Source organism: Asterias rubens, chromosome 2 (genome assembly GCF_902459465.1).
Source record: "Asterias rubens chromosome 2, eAstRub1.3, whole genome shotgun sequence".
Taxonomy (NCBI): Eukaryota; Metazoa; Echinodermata; class Asteroidea; order Forcipulatida; family Asteriidae; genus Asterias; species Asterias rubens.
The window spans coordinates 16966057-16986819 of NC_047063.1; the positions used below are offsets into that span (position 1 = coordinate 16966057).

General features: G+C 36.5%; 1 protein-coding gene across 1 annotated transcript in view; it reads left to right on the forward strand.

Moving 5' to 3' along the window:
• The window catches only part of LOC117305213 (plexin-A4-like), a 71185-nt gene that overhangs the window by 24662 nt on the left and 25760 nt on the right, over positions 1-20763 (forward strand). Inside the window, exons 6-14 of the mRNA XM_033790035.1 lie at positions 2706-2838; positions 7072-7228; positions 8637-8736; positions 13811-13925; positions 15057-15191; positions 16180-16275; positions 17081-17177; positions 17656-17837; positions 19851-20005. Coding sequence (XP_033645926.1) covers positions 2706-2838; positions 7072-7228; positions 8637-8736; positions 13811-13925; positions 15057-15191; positions 16180-16275; positions 17081-17177; positions 17656-17837; positions 19851-20005 — 1170 coding nt within the window. The remainder of the gene's footprint in view (positions 1-2705; positions 2839-7071; positions 7229-8636; positions 8737-13810; positions 13926-15056; positions 15192-16179; positions 16276-17080; positions 17178-17655; positions 17838-19850; positions 20006-20763) is intronic.

The window sequence follows — 20763 nt, forward strand, 5'->3', positions numbered from 1 at the left end:
TGACCCCGGTTCGATTCCCGGTCGGGGCCATATGTGAGTTGAGTTGTGCGTTGGTTCTCTGCTGTGCCACGAGGGTTTTCCAGACAATCCGGTTTTCCTCCCTCAGGAAAAAATCAAACACTTTCGATCTTGGCTGTGCTCCGTGGTCATAATGGGTTGATGTGGCTGGCAGCTGAATGCGCCCTTGCATGCCTGCTTCTCGAACACGTTGTAGCCGCGTCCTTCGCAATTCAGCTCTTAGCTGCGAGTAAGGACAATTAGCCCCCCAAATTATTATTATTATTATTATTATTATTATTATTATTATAGTAAGCAAAGGGTAGGAGCCAAGAAAAAGGCTTTGATGAACAATTTTCCATCTTCTAGTTTTTACCATACTCCGTGTGCTGGGTTGTTTTGATGATCTTTCTTTTCTTTATACTGCTAATTCTATAGATTGAAGAAGAGGGTGTTTTTTCAATGACTGGCAAAAGGGATCATGTTTTAGTATGAATGCTTGTTATTTGAAATGAGACCCACCTGTTAGGAAGAGTCTTTTTTTAAAGGGCGTTGAGCGAAACACCTTCAAACAGGATATACTGTTCGAAACGTCAAGACCAAACTGTCTCTTTTCCGAGCCAACACTCACACAAAAGAGATTTACACATGGTTGTATCCGCAAGTTTACTATTTGTTTATATAGTTTCTTCCTACCTTCTAATTTTTGGCCATTTTCATCAGGGACATGTATAACAATGCCACTGATTGTTTGTGTTTAGTTTGTACCCGCTCACTTCCTAAGGAAGCTGTTCTCAAATGTTTTTGTTGTGGCCAGATTGGGCTATCATTCTTGACCCCTTTCAGCTATTGGAAATGAAAGGAAACCACTACTCTCAGTGTCTGGTTTTTGTTTTTGTTACTTTCAATTTCCAGTCGGTTAAAGGAAATTACAGAATTGGTAAGACAAAAACTTGTCTAAGATCACAGATTTGCATAAAACTTACACGGTCTAATGATGATGGTAGTAGAAAACATCCCTTGAAATATTTCTGTCTGAAATGTCATATTGATGAGAAATAAATAAAACCAATTTCCCGTTTGGAGTTTATCGCTCAGGGTGGGCGTTTTATTCTTTTTTTTTAATCGATGACATGGAAAATTTGTAATTGGTTTTTGTGTATTTTCTCATGACCGAGATGTCCGATCAATCTCAAACTTCTACAGGTTTGTCAGTTTATGTATATGGTGGATTACATTAAGTGCCTACACTGCCACCTGTTAGCAAAAATGAATTCTGTATTGTTCCTTTGACAATAGGTCAGAAGAATACCTATTGTCCTTAAAGGTATAGGGTCATAGATTGGTAAGTAGTGTAAAATGTATTTACCAAACAAGTTTACACTACAGCTGTTGAAAGCGAAAAACTGTTTTGAGAAAGAATTCCATTCAACATAATATCCAAGTAATAATGGTGAATTGGATGATTTTTCACTGCCCACACTTAAAACTTTAACTGAGAACATTTTGTTCTTTATCACATTTTTCAGTGCTTGTATTTTGTTCATCATATGTGCTTGATATTTTTCGAAATCAAGCGTCTGAAAGCACACAACTTTGTGTGACAATGTTTTTCTTTCTTCCATTATTATCTCGCAACTTTGACGACCAATTCAGCTCAAATTTACACAGGTTTGTTATTTTGTGCACTATGTTAAACAGCTACCTGAGCGGAATGTTTTCAACAGAAATGGTATTTTTACTTGTTTATAATGCACTTGTTCACCATTTTAATGTAATTTTGATATGTGTACACTTCTGAACTTTTCATAATTATCAATTAAAAAATCAGGCCCCTACCTAAAGGTTTTTTGAAAAACTGAAAACACTTCTGCCGTTGAGAGCGGGCGTCAAAGGACAATGCCGCTGACGTCATTTGTGGGAGTTTGCTTTGTTATACATCCACGCGGCAACAAAGCAGCTTTATCTACTTATGACGTTTTGAGAGTGATTACGTAACGGGGCTTTTCGCAAATCTCGCAGAAAAGCTCTGGACAAGGGCATACAAAATGATTGTTTTTTTACACAATTGAAACCTATTTATAATCATATGACTCGATTTCCTTATTCATCGAAAACATTTTAAGTGGAATTCAGCAAAGTTCACGACTTGACATTTTCGTTCAAGCAGGTCTTTAAGAAGACTGGTCTTTGACAATTACCAAAGGTGTCCAGTGTCTGTAAGTAGACTTGGAACACTAACAAGATAAATGACACTTCACAATCGACAAGCTTGCTTCTTGCGAATCCCCTCCAGATCTTTTGTTTAGTCATAGATAATTTACTTGTTAGGTAATAATAGAGAATGTACCTCATCTTTTTATTTTTTGCATTGATGTGGAAATTAAATGAATGAATTGACGTTTTCGATCAGTATATGCTCTGATCTTCTTCCAACGTACATTGAAGCATTTTTACATCAGTTTTGTGTATTGACCCCTTGCACGCGCGTCACCGCGGCGACAGATGCCACGCTCACCATGTTGGTGGTCAATAGGTTTACGTGTAAACGCTGTGTCGCCTAAAATGCGCTGTTCACTGAATAGTACAAGTTGACATTGGCCACCAAAATGGCACATCCAAGATTATTCTGATGATGATGTCAGGTGAATTGGGTCAATAAAAGCACTTATGGAGTTTCTCTTTCGTGTCCTCATTCTTGATTGTAGATGCTCCAGACAGGATGACTGTAAACTGGCAGAGGAAACCCGGCGGTGGCTCTCGTACAATGTGGTTCAGTGTGTCGAGATCAGTGCCATAACTCCCTTCAGGAGCTTACCAATCACAGAACCACAAAGAGAGGTTAGTCTTTAGAGACTGTTCCAAGAGTCAAACTATTTACTGTCATGATACAAAAATATTAAATTTGTTTTCCCGGTGTTCAAGGTAATTAAATACAATATGGGACATGTACAACGGTTGACAACAAGAAGCATAAAAATTATGAAAATTAAAGTGATATAAAAGGGTGGGAGTAACTATAAATGTAAACATAAATAGTCGACTTGCAGGTACAACCGTGTGTAAAATCTCTTTTGAGTGAGTGTTGGCGTTGAAATGAGCCGGTTTGGTCTTGACGTTTCAAACTGTATACTCTGCTCATCTTCAGGTGAATGATATTAAAGGGTGAGGGCAAGAGGTTTATACAAAACATACATAAAATATGCATGTATATACAGAGTAATTTTTTATAAGTTCTCCCCAAACACATTACAAATAAACACATAATAATGTCTATGTAATATGAAAAGACTTTAAGGTACATGTATAATAGGTATAGTTTGTAGTAGTGTGGCCCAGTTGTCAATAAAGATAAGTCACGTTTGAAAGTTTCAGCTTAAAAGTTTATATTTTTTGTTAAGAAAACAGCAAAGAACTCACTGTATTTTTATCAGGCATGATATTTTTCATATTTGTCTGTTTTTTTTAAGTAGTATTTGTTAACCCTTGGAAAACAATATCAATTCTTGTTATTAATGCCTAACAAGTCTACTAAAGCCGACACCATGTATTGTATGTAGTATTTGTACTTCATAAAGTGTTAGTAGGATCAAATTTCATATCTGTTTTATCCATGTCCTATTTGACATTGTCCTGTGGTTCAAACATGATTTATCAATTTTTATAGGACTTTTATATAAGTCATTAATCATTCTGATTGTATTTAGTCCGTGACAATTAATAGTAAGTGAATATAGCCCCCTCCCTCCACCGAAACCGAACTGTTTTTGTTTGTACATACACTTCCTTGCTTAAGTTGTATCTATTGTTAACACTACATGTATCTCAAATATACAAGCATCTTCAATCAGTCATATGTAAGGTTTTGGTGGAAAAAAAATTCAATTCAATCAGTATCGGTGTACATTCGGCATAATTGTTTATTTACATAAAATGTTGTATTTCCTGCCAGATAAGAAGGGGGTCTGGGATAGACATGCGATATGTTGAATATCTGAGCACTCATATTACTGGTACTTGTTTTTAAAATAACTATTATTATTTTCTTGGAACCTGACATCCTATAGCCATTATTTTAATAGTCCAACCTGCGGAACTCAGATAACATTTCCAAAAAGGTTCAGGTTTCGGGTTTATTTCCATGCCAATAAGCCAATACAATAGAAGGGAAAACTACTTATCAGAACTTAATATATAGTTTTGGGGAGGTCTCAGACAAAAAGCCTAAGCTTTTACAAGGTCTGGCCTCTTCTGGCATCTACATGTAAATAATAAGTTACATTCATGAGTTTTCAAATTAAGCAATCATGAATTATTATATGCTCTTGTTATTAAATTTAATAAATTCATAACCTGGTAAGGTTTGTGTAGGACTCTCGAAATACAAAAGTGGAACAATAGAATTGGCTGTCAAACTGAATACCAACCCAAAGGACCTTATCATGCACACACAAAAATCATTAGTTTCCTGACATTTCACCCTAGCAAGAGTCACTCTGCTAGAATGGAAACAAGAGGGCCCACTTTCAAGCACGAACTTGCTAAATTCAGAAAAGCAGAATCAAGTTACCAGCCCAAATTACATTAATTTTGTGTTGTTGTGGCTGGTGTTCAACTCCATGTTTTGCCTAGCAAAGAGATTTGTCTAGCAGTATTTTCTGCTGAACAGCTTTCTAAAATTGGGACTAGGTCATTAACTTCATTTTTTAGCAAAATACAAAAAGTAAAATACAAATCTTAAAATAACGATACCAAACACAATTTGTCAACCTCCTCCCCCCCTTTATTTGAGGGTAAATAAATAACTTCAGTGTGATTTTATTGAGTGAGAAACTTGACATATGGTTGGAATCCACATGTAATCTTGGAATGCTATATTGTTGTCGTTGGGTGCATATAAGCATGCCCAAGCAGTAATTTGTAATTAGGAAGTACCACCCACGGCCTCAGCAGTCTGGTGATCCATCTATAAACCCATGGCCGTGACTTTGGGATCCAAGGCCTGTTAAACAGATCAAGATCTTATCTCTGCTGGATAGGATTTATGGAAGGGATGACCGGTTCCCTATTTTTGTCACAAACAGCTGCCACCGTTTTTTTTATAGTTTTTTTTTACAGGTCCAAGGGCTTTAAGGGCACTGGGGTGGATTTTACAAAGAGTTAGGACAAGTCTTATCTCGAGTCTTAGGACTAGCCATGCCTTTTTTTTCTCTTTTTTTTCCCTGGAGGGGGAATTTTATTCAAGTTACTTCAATGTACAAAGTTACACAAAATACTGGTAAAACCAACTACTTAGGGAACGGTACAAAAATAAAAAAGGCAGATGGCAAAAGCAGGAAATTCGATGATATGCATGGCATTTAGTTAGTACATAGCAATACAAAAGGCTCCCATTTGGTATTGAACTTGTGTAAGTTGTTATTCTTAACAAAGATCCTTTTTTTCCATAACAAAATAATGATTTATTTCTTTTTTGTATCTCCTAGGACTAGTCCTAAGTTAGGACTAGTCCTAACTCTTTGTGAAATCAACCTCAGGACACTACTGGTAATAACTCAAAATAATTGTTAGCATGTTGAGGAGACCAAAGAAAATGTAAAAACACAAAACGCAAATGCCCCAACGCAACATTTTGGACGGATTCGCCACTTTGTGAAAACGGCGACAAAGTATTTAGGGGATAAATTGATGAGAACCCATCCAGGCTTTTTCTGACAAACCAAAAGGTTAAAGGTAACATGAGTTTTCTGTCATACAACTCTGACTTTTTGATGAACTGGGGTGCAGTTTTGCGGTCGTAACCAATATCTACATGTATTTCGGTTGAATTTGCCCCTTGTTTTAATTAAATTTTTGTATGCAAGTTTGTTTAAAGTTCGCCATTGGTTAATCAATGACCGAAACAGTTATCGAAATTAAGACCCGCCAAAACGCACCCCAGATTTGGTGATCAGTGACAGGTAAATCTTGATCAATGGTGTGAAACCCTTCCACACACTCTCTGCCAAGAACAGTCAAGATGTAATTATGATGATGCATTACCCAGCTGCTTGTGACCAATATGGCCTTGTTATAGGTAGGTGTGCATTGGTGCTTGACCGAGTCTGTCCTGGATATGTCTGGCTACTGGTTATTGGCTACTGGCTTTTTGGCTAATTGACTACTGGCTAATTTGCTACCATGTGTAGTTGGCTACTGGATAATTTGGCTGTTGGCTAATCGGCTACTGGCGTATTGGCTACTGGCTGCAAGCTTGTGGCGTTAATTCATTACCAATATTAATGACAAAATTAGTAGGCCTACTTATCCAAACTAAACATGTTAACCATACCAGTAGTACTTTTCAATGGATAATGTCAACACAACACACATCGACATGTATATTAATGTAATTGAAGTAGTTAAGAAGGACCCATAATCTATTTTTTAAAAATTGAAGAATTATGTTTTTGAACTTTTTGAGCTTCTTGAGTAATTGGTTTTTTGGGGGAAATATTTAATTTTATCATGTGAGAAACATGAGTAGGCACTCTACACTGGCAAGTGTATAGTCAACTGTCCTGCTTCCAGCAAAGTATTTCGGGCATTAGAAAATGTCCGCCATAAGTCACACAAAAAAAAACATTCCGGAGTTGTACAAATAAAATTTGACTAGAAGTGGGATTTGAATCAGCGACCTCTGGTTTATTCTGCCAGCGCTCTACTAACTGAGTTATCTATCCCTTTGTTCTTTCCAGGTAATTGCAGGGAAGGTGTGGAATGGTCTAACACATTCCATCAGAGCCATCCAGAAAATAGACACTTTCAAATCAACCCTGATCGATGAAGACCCATCTTGTTCAAAGACATTTCAGTAACACTCACTAGAAATTGGAATTTGTTCTTGTTCTTTGCACTGCTGGAGAACTACCAAGGGGAATATTTTTATTGGAGCAAGCACCATGAGCACTTTTTTGTGGATACCGGCGCTATAGAGGACGTCATTATTATTATTATTATTATTATTATTATTATTATGTTGTCAAAATTAAACAGATTGAATAGATTGATAAACTATTTGTATGTTTGTTTCAGATCACACTGACTGTAGAGCAGCTACCTGTGCTTCAAGATGGCCAGACATATAGCTGTCAATTCAATGATCTCCAACGAACTCAAGGGACGACGGTTGGAGATACTGTCGCCTGCAGCATACCTGAAATAAATGCTCGACCACCAATTCCTGCATTAGGTAACAACAACTCTCACTCTTGCACATCATGTTTATTCTTTTTGAAGAGGCAAGGTACTAACTTCAGGCTTCTTTTCTGACCTGCCCATGAAAGACACTGGAGACTATTGGTAATTGTCAAAGACCAGTCTTCTCATCACGTGGCGTATCTCAACATATGCACAAAATAACAAACCTGTGAAAACTTGAATTCAGTTGGTTGTCGTAGTTGCAAGATAATAATGAAAGAAAAAACACCCTTGTCACACAAAGTTGTGTGCTTTCAGATGCTTGATTTCGGGTCTTCAAAATCTAATTCCGAGGTCTCGAAATCAAGTTCGTGGAAAATTACTTCTTTCTCTAAAACTACGTTACTTCAGAGGGAGTCGTTTCTCACAATGTTTTATACTATCAACAGCTCTCCATTGCTTGTTTCCAAGTAAGTTGCTTAAAAAATATTTTGAGTAATTACCATTAGGTTCCAAAAAGGAGTTTTCCTTTATATTTTACTGCCTGATGTAATGGAAATAAACCTGAAAAAACTTAACCTGAAAAACTGAAACCTGAACCCTGAAATATCTTTTTGGAAGGTTTGGTTAACAGCAAAGTTGAAAACATAAGCTGCTACAACCATTGTGTGGCAGTAAGCATGCTGCCATCATGTAGACTAGGCGATAAATGAAGTATTTTGTTTGAATTTTGCTTCAAATGTGCCAGAAGTACTAGGCCTAAGTCCAGCCAAGCCCTTTCTCACACAGCTGTCTAGAATAGGCAGGGTGTGGGCCCAGAGTTAATGTGGGCTTTCTTGTACTCCAATTATGTTTTCAGTTACTTAAGTTGTCCTTTATTTCCCCTCTTTTTGTGGTGTTTTTCTGTATTCATTTTGTGTTTGATCGATCTTAAACATCTCTCAGCGCGTCCACAGTATTTCGCTTCTTTTGTTTCCCCCTAAGCTTCCATGTTGTAATTGTGTCCGTCTAGGTTGTCCAAGCCTTGTCTTAATCTGACAGCTAGCCGCTTACTCTAATCTATTTACCTTTGGGCACAATTTCATGTAGAGTTGCTTAGGCAGAAAATGTTGCTTAATATTTTGGTTTTCCTAAGTATAAATGAACAGGATACCGGTTACATATTGTGCATACAGGTTACATATTGTGCATGTGACATTTTAGTTTGGCTGGTAACCATGTTCTGGTAACATCGTTTTGATGTCAGTAGCTACCTTTTGTGTTTGGAAGCTCGTTGAAAGTGGGCCATGGTCTTCATAGATTAATAATATCCCCCCTCCGTTTGCTGCACTGGCTGTTTCTTCTGGCCTATGTCATATTTTGTGTAAAAAATTTTTTATTTTGACAAGAAACAATTACTTTTGATCCAGCAATTGAAAGTTGCATATCTGTAAATTGATTGATGTTTTTTTTTGTTACAGAGGACAATGTTAAAATGACACTGAGCGTTTATTCAGCAGAGACTTCAATGAATTTTGTTTTTGTGGACTTCAACTTCTATGACTGTACTCGACATCAAAAGTAGGTTGGAAATTATTTATTCATTAGGGGGTAAATTTGAGAGAAAAATTTACAAGTCTGTAGGGCTTTTCTGTTTGGGAACAGAAATCTTTTTACAAGATTGGGAATTACAATGAGAAAGATCTTCCAGAGTCCTGAAAATAAAAAACTGATTTGGTAAAAAGAGGTATAGCAGCTTTGGAAGGTATGAATCCTTGCAGAATTCTTCGGAAGGTATAATGCATTTTGAGAAACTGTTCACATCAAAGTACTGCAATTATAGAAAAAGATACCACTTTTTATCCCCCAAAATTTGAATCTGAGAAGCGTTAATGGCATTACAGTTTTTAGATTGTGTATTAGAATTGCAGATTATTTGTCCTTCGTGGACATTACCATTCCAGATTTTAGGATCTCGGCATTGATGCTACCACCTTTTAAAATGTAATTTTCACTGATTCGTTAAACGGTATGTAATACCTTCAACCATATAGGATTGTACAGACAGTGGGTTCAAATTACCAAACATTTAAGTATTTCATTTCATCACTCAACAGAATTGAAAGGTAATGTTCACACTTAAAGACACTCACACGAAATTATCTTTGAAGTTGCGAGATAATAATAGAAGAAAACACACCCTTGGCACACGAAGCTGTGTGCTTTCAGATGCTTGATGCTGGACCTCAAAATCTAATTCTGAGGTCTCGAAATCAAATTCAAATATTTTAGTGGAAAATTACTTCTTTCTCAAAAACTATGTTACTTCAGAGGGAGTTGTTTCTTACAATGTTTTATACGGTCAACAGCTTCCCATTGCTTGTTACCAAGTAAGTTTTTATGCTAACATTTATTAGAGTAATTACCAATAGTGTCCAGTGCTTTTAGGCAACAATAGAGTTTAATTTGTTTCTGTTCAAGTTATTACACAGTAAGGTATTGATATTGAGTGGAATAACACAGGACCACTTGTCCATTCATAAGATTTTTGACCTGATGCTATACTAAAACCTTTAGCCTTCGGCGTGAGCTCCATTGTAGAATTCGAGCCCTGTGTATCTCTTTCTCTGTCCTGTAGACTCAACGTATTTCCACAAACCTTAAAGGCAGTGGACACTATTGGTAACTCAAAATAATTATTAGCATAAAACCTTACTTGGTAATGAGTAATGGGGAGAAGTTGATAGTTTAAAACATTGTGAGAATCCAGCATCTGAAAGCACACAACATCGTGTGACAAGGGTATTTTTTCTTTTCGTCTCGCAACTTTGACGACCCATCGAGTTCAACTTTTCACAGGTTTGTTATTTTATGCACATGTTGAGGAACACCAAGTGAGAAAACGGGTCTTTGACATTTACCAATAGTGTCCAGTGTCTTTAAGAAAAACATTAGAATTGTGAAAGTGAAAGTAACATAGGGTTATGTTTGATCATGTTTCAATCCATATCTCTCTGATAGTACATACACAATGACATGAATCCTTGCAACATGTAAGGCAACACACCTCTGATTATAAAGAAAATCAACATCTTTAGGGAAACAAACTAAAAGTAAAGTTTGAAAATGTTTCAAGCCCTACCTCTTTGCTGGGATATTGAAGCCCACATGCACAATTAAAATGGATCTATGCAAATTGCATTCTGCATTTATTTTATTTTGCAATGTGCACTCTGATTAGAAAAAAATCAACACAATTGTAAACATGTTTTTCAGTGTATTGTTACTGAAAACCAACCAGTTCCGTATTGTTTCATGATGATAATAATAACAGTGGTCATTTTTACTGCGCAATATATGTCTAAAAGACACTCCTGGCGCAGGAGAGATACAGATTTCAATTCAATTCAATCAAGTGAGAGAAAAGGAAAATATTAAAGGAAAGGTCCAGTTTAGTAATTCATCATCATCATCATCATCATCATCATCATAGCCGTCCTCCCTAGGTAGATCCCGGAGATGGCTTCCCAACTAAGAGTCTCCATAGGTCTCTGTTCCTTGCTAGGTGTCCTGCTGCTGCCACAGATGGTATGTCAGCCTCTTCACAGAAGTGCTTGATATCTTCCAGCCATCGTTTCCCTGGTCTTCCTCTGGGTTTGTTTCCTGCAATGTGGCCTTCTAGAAGTATTTTGGGGTATCGGCCATTGCCCATTCTGTTCACATGCCCACAATACTTGAGTTTAGTTTTCCCAATTGAAGTTGGAAGATCTTTATAGTAGTGAAGCAGTTCACGTACTCTTGTGTTGCGAAGTCTGTCCCTTCTGGTGACCCCCAGTATTTTCCTCAAGCATGCCATCTCGAAAACCCTTAATCTCTGTTCATCTGCTTTCTTTAGTGTCCATGTTTCAGAGCTGTAGGTGGCCATTGGTAGAACCAAGACTCTGTACTCAAAACAAAATATTAGCTTAAAAACTGACTTGGTGTAACAAGCATTGGAGAGCTGTTGATAGTATAAAACATTGTGGGAAACGACTCCCTCTGAAGTAACGCAGTTTTTGAGAAAGAGGTAATTTCTCACTAAAATATTAAAAGACTTCTAGCTAGAAGTCTTTTATTCCTATCTGAAAGCACACAAATGCGTCCAACAAGGGTGTTTTTTCTTTCATCATTTTCTCCAAACTTCAATGACCAATTGAGCTCAAATGTTCACTGGCTTGACACCAAGCGAGAACACTGGTCTTTGACAATTACCAAATGTGTACAGTGCCTTTAAACTTATTAAGTACAATTCTTTAAGTAAAAAAAAGTCAACAACTGGTCAGCGAAAAAAATAATGAAAATGAAATGCAAATAATATAATGGATACGGAGGAAAACAATATGGGGGCATTTACGGAAGCCAGAAAGGCAAGTGGGTCTACAATGAGTTACAAAGTAAAAAATAATTTAATCAACTTTTCCAATAAGTTTTAAAGGGACGGTACAGGTTTGGTAATTGTCAAAGACCAGTCTTCTCACTTGGTGCATCCCATCATAACCATCAAATAACAATCCTGTGAAAATTTGGGCTCAATTGGTCATCAAAGATGCGATAAAATGATGAAAGAAAAAACACCCTTGTTGGAAAAAATTTGTGTGCTTTCAGATAACAATAAAAGACTTCTTGCTAGAAGTGTTTTATTATATAGGGAAGAAATTACCTCTTTCTCAAAAACTATGTTACTTCAGAAGGGGTCGTTTTCGACATTAATCCAAGACAAGTTAATAATTTGTTTTGAGTAATTACCAAACATGTACCTTCCCTTTAAAGCTGTAAATGTAGTGACTTTTTGTTCATTCCATCTATTTATTGCACAGCAGGTTGAGAAAGATTTGTTCTCATGACCACATATCAAGATCTGGTGTCATGAGTGCCTGATCAATCTGTGATCCCACTGCATGCAGTATGTGAACACCAAATTTCTCAGTGCACTGTGGGGAACAATGAACAGTAGGAATGGTGTGAGCAAGCCAATTATAAAAACAACTAACTGTTTTTATTCAGTGGCAAGTCCCATAGAGATCAGGGCACTGCCAGCAAGCAAATATTGGGGAAAAAAAACTATTTTCCCTTAGGGGAAAAAAAAAACCGAACACACTCTGACAATTCATCTCAGGTGTTTTGTTTTCATTGTGTAAAAAAGGTTCAACACAAAGTTTAGGGGAATGCATGGTCAATAAAATAAAACAAATATAAGTTAATGTTGCAAAGTTTGAGCGGTTGTTCCAACTTTTCCCACGGATAATTTTTGCAGACGAAAAGACGGGGATATCAGTCATACTTGTTTTTTTGTTCTGCAATGTTTATTCTTTTAAATATTAAAATATTTATGCTGAAAATCCAAAATGACAAAAGACTCTTTGTTGGTTGTATTAAAGCCAAGATTCTAAAGTTATACTGTTTAAATTCAAAACGTCCTGGATGCTGAAGTTTCACTGAACTGATAACATGATAAAACAAAAACCTTAAAGCCATTATTCCAAGTATAGGTGGGCTTCGTAACTTTCATACCCCTATTAAACACACAAAGTATCTTAATAAATATAATAATGTAATAGCGCACACAGTATAGGTGTGCTTCGTAACGTTCATACCCCTATTAAACAAGAAAGATCTAAATAAATATAATAGTGTAATAGCGCACACATCCACCAGTAAGGAACTCAAGGTTCTTGAACAATCAAAACATTTAAAACAGGTTTGTTTGGGGTTTTTTAGACAAATTTATGCAGCACCTGGCACAACCAGCAGGCACTGCAAACACCAGGGCAAACCACTTCATTTAGCAATAGGTGTAACTGGGTTGTTTTGTTGCATTAAACACAACACACGAGACCTACAGCTTTATGTACCTTCGGAAGGACAAAGTAATAAGGGAATAAAAGTGTAGCGACGAGTTCTTTCACGGCCGTTTAAAACAAGCAAGGTCATTGTCGTGTGATAACGGCCCGAGGGCCTTTATTACACGGCAACGACCGTGCAAGGTTTTAAACGGCCGTTAAAGAACGAGTCACTACTCTTTTATTCCCATTGATGAACGCCTTTTTGGTTAAAAAGGCGTAATAAAGTAAGAAACTCTGTCAAACTTATGCATTTCCGATATGCTTGAGCTCTGTATGTACATGTACGACGTCCATGTGTTGCATTGTTATGAATGAGACGCCTATTTCCAGCAGTTGCCGGTTCCGTTAGTGCATGTATAGTCTTGGTGCAACATGTTCCCGTTTTCCTTTTACACACAGCACCGCCAACTCACAGACGGTGCCGCATCGCCCGTAGCAAGAAACGTCTTGCACCCAGACTAGCGCGGAGTATCCGCTCACAACCAGTTATAAACACTGGTCATTATCGAAGGTTTAACCCCCACGTGACGCGCTCTCCACCAATAGGAATTGTGAAACTGTCTGAGGTATTTATGAATAATGGTTAAAAAATAAGTGTCTTGCTTAAGTACATGCAGGTGCCACGACCGGGACTCACGAACCCACACTCCACCCAAACACCAGTGCTTGAGTCCAGTGCACTTGACCACTGATGAGCCACAGTTATTTTAGAACGTTCTTGACCATGTGGACAATTTTTCATTTATTCATTTGTAACTGATTTCAATCCTCAGGTGCGGTGAGTGTGTTGAAAGCTTTTGGGACTGTGATTGGTGTGTATTTGACAATAAATGCACCCACCGTAGCAGTGAGTGCAGAGCTGCAGAAACCATCGTCACTGGAAACAATGCAAGTTTCACTCCTTTTTTTATCCCTTTTTTTTTTTACACTACTCAATAACGGATTTACACATGGTGCTATCGCAAACCTAACCTGATTATTCTCCCACCATGCATAGTTTCTTGTTTTATCTCATTCATATAAAGCACATTTTGAAAAACTCGGCTAAGGCTATCAGGCTCCATTGGTAATCTTGAAAATTTTGGGTTGAATAAATACATTTTTACTAGAGCGGGACTTGAACTCGGGCTAGATGGCTTATACCAAAGCTCAACTGAACTGAGATGATCCCTAGTCATCGATGTCTTTGTTTGGAGGTGCTAGTCAGAATCTATACTGCATAGCCCGTTTGATCAGACCCAAGTCGTACAACAACAATAGATATAATAAGAACCCCCCCTCCCCCCACCCATCCCAACCCATCCCAATGAATTATATTATATTACTATATTATATTATATTACTATATTATATAGTGAGTTTGCCTCCCTACGTGACTGGATGAACAGGCTTTCGAGCTACAGTGTTTAATTATACTTTTGTTGATCCTGGCAAACACATAAGGGTTGTTTTGTAATTTCCTGTGCCCTTACTGTTTGTCTTGCTTTGTATTTACTTTTGTTTTTATATTATTTATTTTACATACTGTCCGCTTGTATATTGTTATTGTTTAATGGCCAAATAAAGAATAAGAATAAGAATAAGAATTGAAACTCATGAAATCAGATTTATTGACACTGGACACTTTTGGTAATCACTGTTAGCATAAAAACTTTAAAAAATCACTTGTTAATGATCAATGGAGAGCTATTGATAGTAACAAACATTGTGAGAAACATAGTGTAACGTAGTTGTCGAGAAAGAAGTAATTTTCCACTAAATAAATTGACTTTGGTTTCGAGACATCAGTATTTGATTTTGAGATCTCGAAATCATGCATCTAAAAGCACACAACTTCGTGTGACAAGGGTGAATTTTCTTTCATTATTATCTTGCAACTTCGACGACCAATTGAGTTCAAATTTTCACAGGTTTGTTAATTTGTGCCTATGTTGAGAACAAACCTAGTGGTTTATGACAGTTACAAAAGGTGTCCAGTGTCTTTAACTAATCACGATGACGATTAATTCTAATTTTCAGAGTACGGCTGTTGGCGAAAACCGAGGACCAGAATTCTGCCCTCAGATTCAACCCCAGGGTGGAGAGGTTCTTGTTCCAGTCGGCATTTCAAGACAAATAGCCGTCAATGTCTCCAACTTGCCAGAGACTGACATGGTATGACATTTTGTTTTCTTAAATACAAAATTATGAAATAAGTATCAATGATTTTTTTCATAACTGTTAAGTTTGCATCAGGGATATTGAATATTATTTAGTTTTACCCTTTGACCGACTGATTTTTTTCTGTTCTAGATCAGGACAGGTCATGGGTTCAAATCCCACCCAGTGATATGCTTGTGATTTTTTTCCACAGAACTTGGGAAGTACTGAGTACTCTCTAAATGTAAATGAGTGAAAAACCACTCTTTCAAGAGCCATATGAGGGACAACTCTTTTTCGAGTGGTCTTCCACTCTTTTAGATTGAAGTTTGCATCTTTTTGAGTGATTTTTCACTCTGTCCTGGAGTGAAACTCCTCTAAAAGAGTTAAATAACCACCACTCTTTTTAAAGATTCATATAAGGGACAGCTCGAAATGTAAAAAGTTGTGTTTTTCACTCTTATACATTTAAAGAGTATACAGTGCTTACAAACATCGTTGTAATGTAAGGGTAAACGCAATAATAATGGAGTTATAAAAAAAGTACATTATGGGTTTGAATCCCACAGGAGTGATTTGCCTTTGGAACACACTGAGTATACAGTGCTTAATACACATCAGTGTAAGGGTAAAACCAAAATACAAGATTTAACTTTAAGGCAGTGGACACTTGGTGTATTTCAACATATGCACAAAATAACAAACCTGTGAAAATTTGAGCTCAATTGGTCGTTGAAGTTGCGAGATAACGATGAAAGAAAAAACACCCTTGTCACACGAAGTTGTATGCTTTCCGATGCTTGATTTTGAATGTGAGACCTCAAGTTCTAAATTTGAGATCCTGAAATCAAATTCATAGAAAATTACTTCTTTCTCACGATCTTTTATACTATCAACCTCTCCCCATTACTCGTTACCAAGTAAGGTTTTATGCTAATAATTATTTTGAGTAATTACCAATAGTGTCCACTGCCTTTAAATAATCTTTATTCTTTGCTGGCAGATCATCTACAAGTGTTCCTTATTAGTAGAAGATGTACCACAGTCAGTCGGGGCAAAAAAAGTATCAGAAAATGTCATCGAATGTAATAGTAAAGCGGTGAGTATATGAGTTGATAATATGAGTTGATAATATGAGTTGATAATATGAGTTGATAATGATAATGGGGTTCAGTCTCCTGACATTGACTAGAGCAAGCTTGCCAAACTGTTTAGACCAATTCAAGAACTGACTCCGTGGTAGTGCAGTTTGATCCTATAAGCTAAAGTAGTAGTCCCGCAGATTTTCTATTCCTTCCGCTCAGGTTGTAGTTAAAAAGCAGGACAGCTCTTTTCAGAACTGAGAAGTCTCCCAAACATCCGATAGATCTACCCACGCCGTAGTAGAATAAAGAAAGACAGTTCTCTGAGAAATTCTACATGGAAAGTAGATACACACATGGTGTTCCTGCAAACCAAGTATATATTGATAATGGTTTTATTGCACACACAGATCCATGCCATATGATTGGTCGAACATGCATAACATGTCATCTTGTTTTTGACAATGTTTACTGACATGATGTTCAAAACTAAATATAGAAGTCCTATTTGGATTATTATATGAAGCTTCGTTTAGAATACATTTTGAATGAGTTATGGGGAAATGGGCAAATTTGAATGTGTGGGAATGAAACTGAAATAATTGTTTTTGCTGAAAATGGAGAGGAAACCACAAACAATTTATAACAACAATAAAAGTAATAATGATAATAATAATAGTACAAAAATTTATAGAAAATTCTACTCAAATCAGGACATTAATTTGTTCTCCCCCTCCCCCAAGAAAATAAAAACGCAAACGAAACCAATGCGTCAAATTAACAAACTTCTTTATTCTAATTTTGATTATTTTAACTTCATAGTACACCTATAAAGCAGACGACATGAATGAGTTGATTGCCCAGTTGTCCATCAGTTGGAATGGTACCAGGGAATTTGATGATTTCAACATATTTAATGGTGAGTGAGGGTTACTTCTTAATGGCACAGGGGTGGATTTTACAAAGAGTTAAGACAAGTTATTAAAGACAAGTCTTATCTTGCGGACTAGTCCTAACTCTTTGTGAAATCAACCCCTTGAAAGATATGCATGAAATAGTAATTGAGTAAATAGTTTGTTTTTACCCTTCTATGTTTTTATAGTTAGTGTATTTTGTGTTTCTCTACCACATGTATTATATTCTTCCTTCTTATTAGCTCAGGCTTGCATTTCAGTTTTGGCTATTGTAGATGTGTATGTTATTAAGGAGTAACTATGACTATAAATATGAATAGTATACCATGAGTAAAATCTCTTTTGAAGGAGTGGTGGCTCTGAAAAGAGCCAGTGTATGTTATTGTTTGTATTTAGCGCCATGGGCACTTAAAAAAAAAATCTGTGCACTTTATAAATTTTCTATTTAATTATTATTATTATACTTTTGTTTTTGTTTTGTAGTTACACTGTACAAATGCGATGTAGACCGGCAGGATTGTAGTCGATGTTTGGCAGTGGAGACAGCAAGACCTGAGCTTGAATGTCGTTGGTGTGGTACGCAATGTTCACACATTGACAGTACAATGTGTTTAAGTAGTGCTTTAGCACCAGGTAGTCAGTGTCCAGCACCTGAGCTTGAAAAGGTACAGAGTCTTCAGTTTTATGAATACTTTTAGAAAGGAGCATTACAGAATTGGTTTTTGCTAACACATTTACTGGCAGTGTCAGCACTTTATTTAATCCTCCGTATGTGATGGGCTCTACAAAAATGAGTTGCTTGTCGCACAATCCACCTTTCAGTACAGGGCTGTTGAGTGATGGGGGGGGGGGGTAAAAAAAAAAGTTACCTAAATAAAAATGTTAAATGTGGTTTTATGCTTCTTACAGGCTATATTGTCACATTTTTTTAAAATAAAAACTTGTTTTGGTCGATGAAGGTGAATAAAACTGTTCTTTAGTTATAGAAGAGTTTGCGGTGACACCATGTAATAACTATCTCTAAATGAATTGGGGTGGTTCTGAAAAGAACGGTTTAACTGTTAAACCAACGGTTCTTTTTAGGGATAGTTATTACATGGTGTTACCGCAAACTCTTCTATATCTTATTTCCACCATGCAAAGTTTCAAATCCTACTGTTCTTTAGTTTATGTTTTTCTTACTAACAGGCTATTTCCCCAGGAAAAACAAGTGTTTAAGATATGGAAAAACTAAGCTTGTTGTATGCTCTTTTCAGCCATGTGTAGAACTCAATAAAAGTTAATTGCCCCCCTTGTGACTCATTTTCACAGCGTTCATCACATACACATACACTGACAAACCTGTAGAAGTTTGAGAGCGATCGATCATCTGGGGCATGAGAAAATAGTGCAAAAAAATGATTACACATTTTGCATGACATCGATTAAAACGAAAAATGAATGAAACGCTTTAATACTGCGAGGTAAACTGAAACTGGGAAATTGTTTTTATTTACTTTCTCATCAAATATGATATATTTCATACAGACAAATTTCAAGGGATGTTTTCTACTATCATTGTCATTAGACCGTGTAAGTTTTATGTAAATCTGTGATCTTAGACAAGTTTTGTTCTTGCCAATGCTGTAACGCTCCTTTAACTCTGTATGTCAATAACTGAGAATCTTTTTCATCCTACCTTATATGTTTTTTTATTATACTTTTTTATATTCAGGTTCATTTATCGGTTTAATCCAGCTGTCAGTTTGTTTGTTGTTCTAAGTTTTGTTTTGTTTTGTTTTCTGTACTTTTTGAATCAAGGCCAGTTTTAGTGTTGGATATTATACACATAATGAATGTTTATGAGTGCAATGGTGCGAATATGTTCATGAGTTGAAAGATGGAATGTTCTATTCAACGAGGCGGAGCCGAGTTGAATGGAACATTCCAGCTTTCAACGAATGAACATATTCGCACCATTGCACGAATGAAAAACATTCATTATTTGTTTTATATAACATCCAAGTAGATCTTTGTCATTTTGATTGAAAGATACAACTTTCAAAACAAACAATTTCAACTGTAGAAGCTGAATGCTAGTAATTTTACTATGCCTTCTTGCAGTAACACCTGCTGCGTTACCAAAGACACGCGCACGCAGTGATGTTTTTACTCAGCTTTTTCGTTCCATCCGAAAAGTACCATTGCACGCTGCCAGCGTGCAATGGTACTTTTCGGATGGAACGAAAAAGCACGGTGAGTGACTCAGCGTGCAATGGTACTTTTATTTGCTATCACGTGACGGACACTCCTCCAATCAAATGGCAAGGATCTGCTTGGGTGTTATATAATAATATTTATCTTATCTTGGAAAGGAGTTGAAACCAACGGTTCTTTTCAGAACCACCCCAACTCATTAGAGATAGTCATTACATGGTGTTACCGCAAACCTTTCTATATTATCTTATCTTACCAATTATCTTACTGGTCTCTGAACAATGTTTTGTTAAGATATATATCTTATTTTTGTTAAGATATATATCTTATTTTTGTTAAGATATATATCTTGGCATATTGAACTAGACAACACTTTGATGGTTTCGGTTTTCCTTGTTTTGAATTTTGTTGAAAGTGCGTTGGAACATTTCGTTTTTTGATACCATCATTGATTGATTGATTGATTGATTTCTTCTGGATAGGTTTTTCCAGAAACTGGGCCATTGGAAGGCAATACTGTCATTGCAGTAACGGGTACCAACATTGGTCAGCGATTTCAAGATGTCCGAAGTGTTATGGTTGGCCAACAGGCATGTAACCTGACTGGACTGGAAGATCAGTATATCACTGGTCGAAGGTAAATTCGGTTGTGATACTATAATAACTGATATTTGGCCTTATATTAAATCTTCAATCAATCTTCCTGCATTCACAAGAAAATTAAAAAAAAAAACTTCTTGATGCTTATTCGTAGGTTTATTTAAGTATATTGTTAACTTACTCACCATCATATATTAGCCTCTGTCGTGTATTCTGTTTGTCTAGTCTGTCTTGTGTTTTCTTTCTTCTGTATAGTATTTTATGTTGTTTGTCTGTCCATAGGTTAAGGCACAAAAGCCTCTGCTTCACCCTAACCTAATTGTTGTCCTACTTTAAAAGCTTCCTAATATATAACTATCTAAATCATTGTAAACTTTCATATCCTAAGATACTAAGTAATACTGTAAACTACTCATAATTTGAATATATTTATAAAACTTTGTAAAATGTGTAAGTTTAAATGTAGGGCAGCAATGAAATAAATGTGTGCAAATACAAATACAAATACAAATAATGTAAGGCCGTGTCCGAAACGGCGACTTCGGCTACAGCTACGGCTAGATCGCGCGCGTCTGCCTATTCTTCAACACTGGTGGACGCGCTGATCTAGACGTAGCTGTAGCCGAAGTCTTCGTTTCGGACACGGCCTGAGCTGACTTCAGATCAAAAAAAAATCTGTTCTTTTTACTCCTAATATTTAATAGATGTTAAATTTTCCATCGAGGATAAAAAATATAGATTTTGGTTTTACCAATACACACCAATGTGTGTTAGCACTGTATACTCGGTACTTTC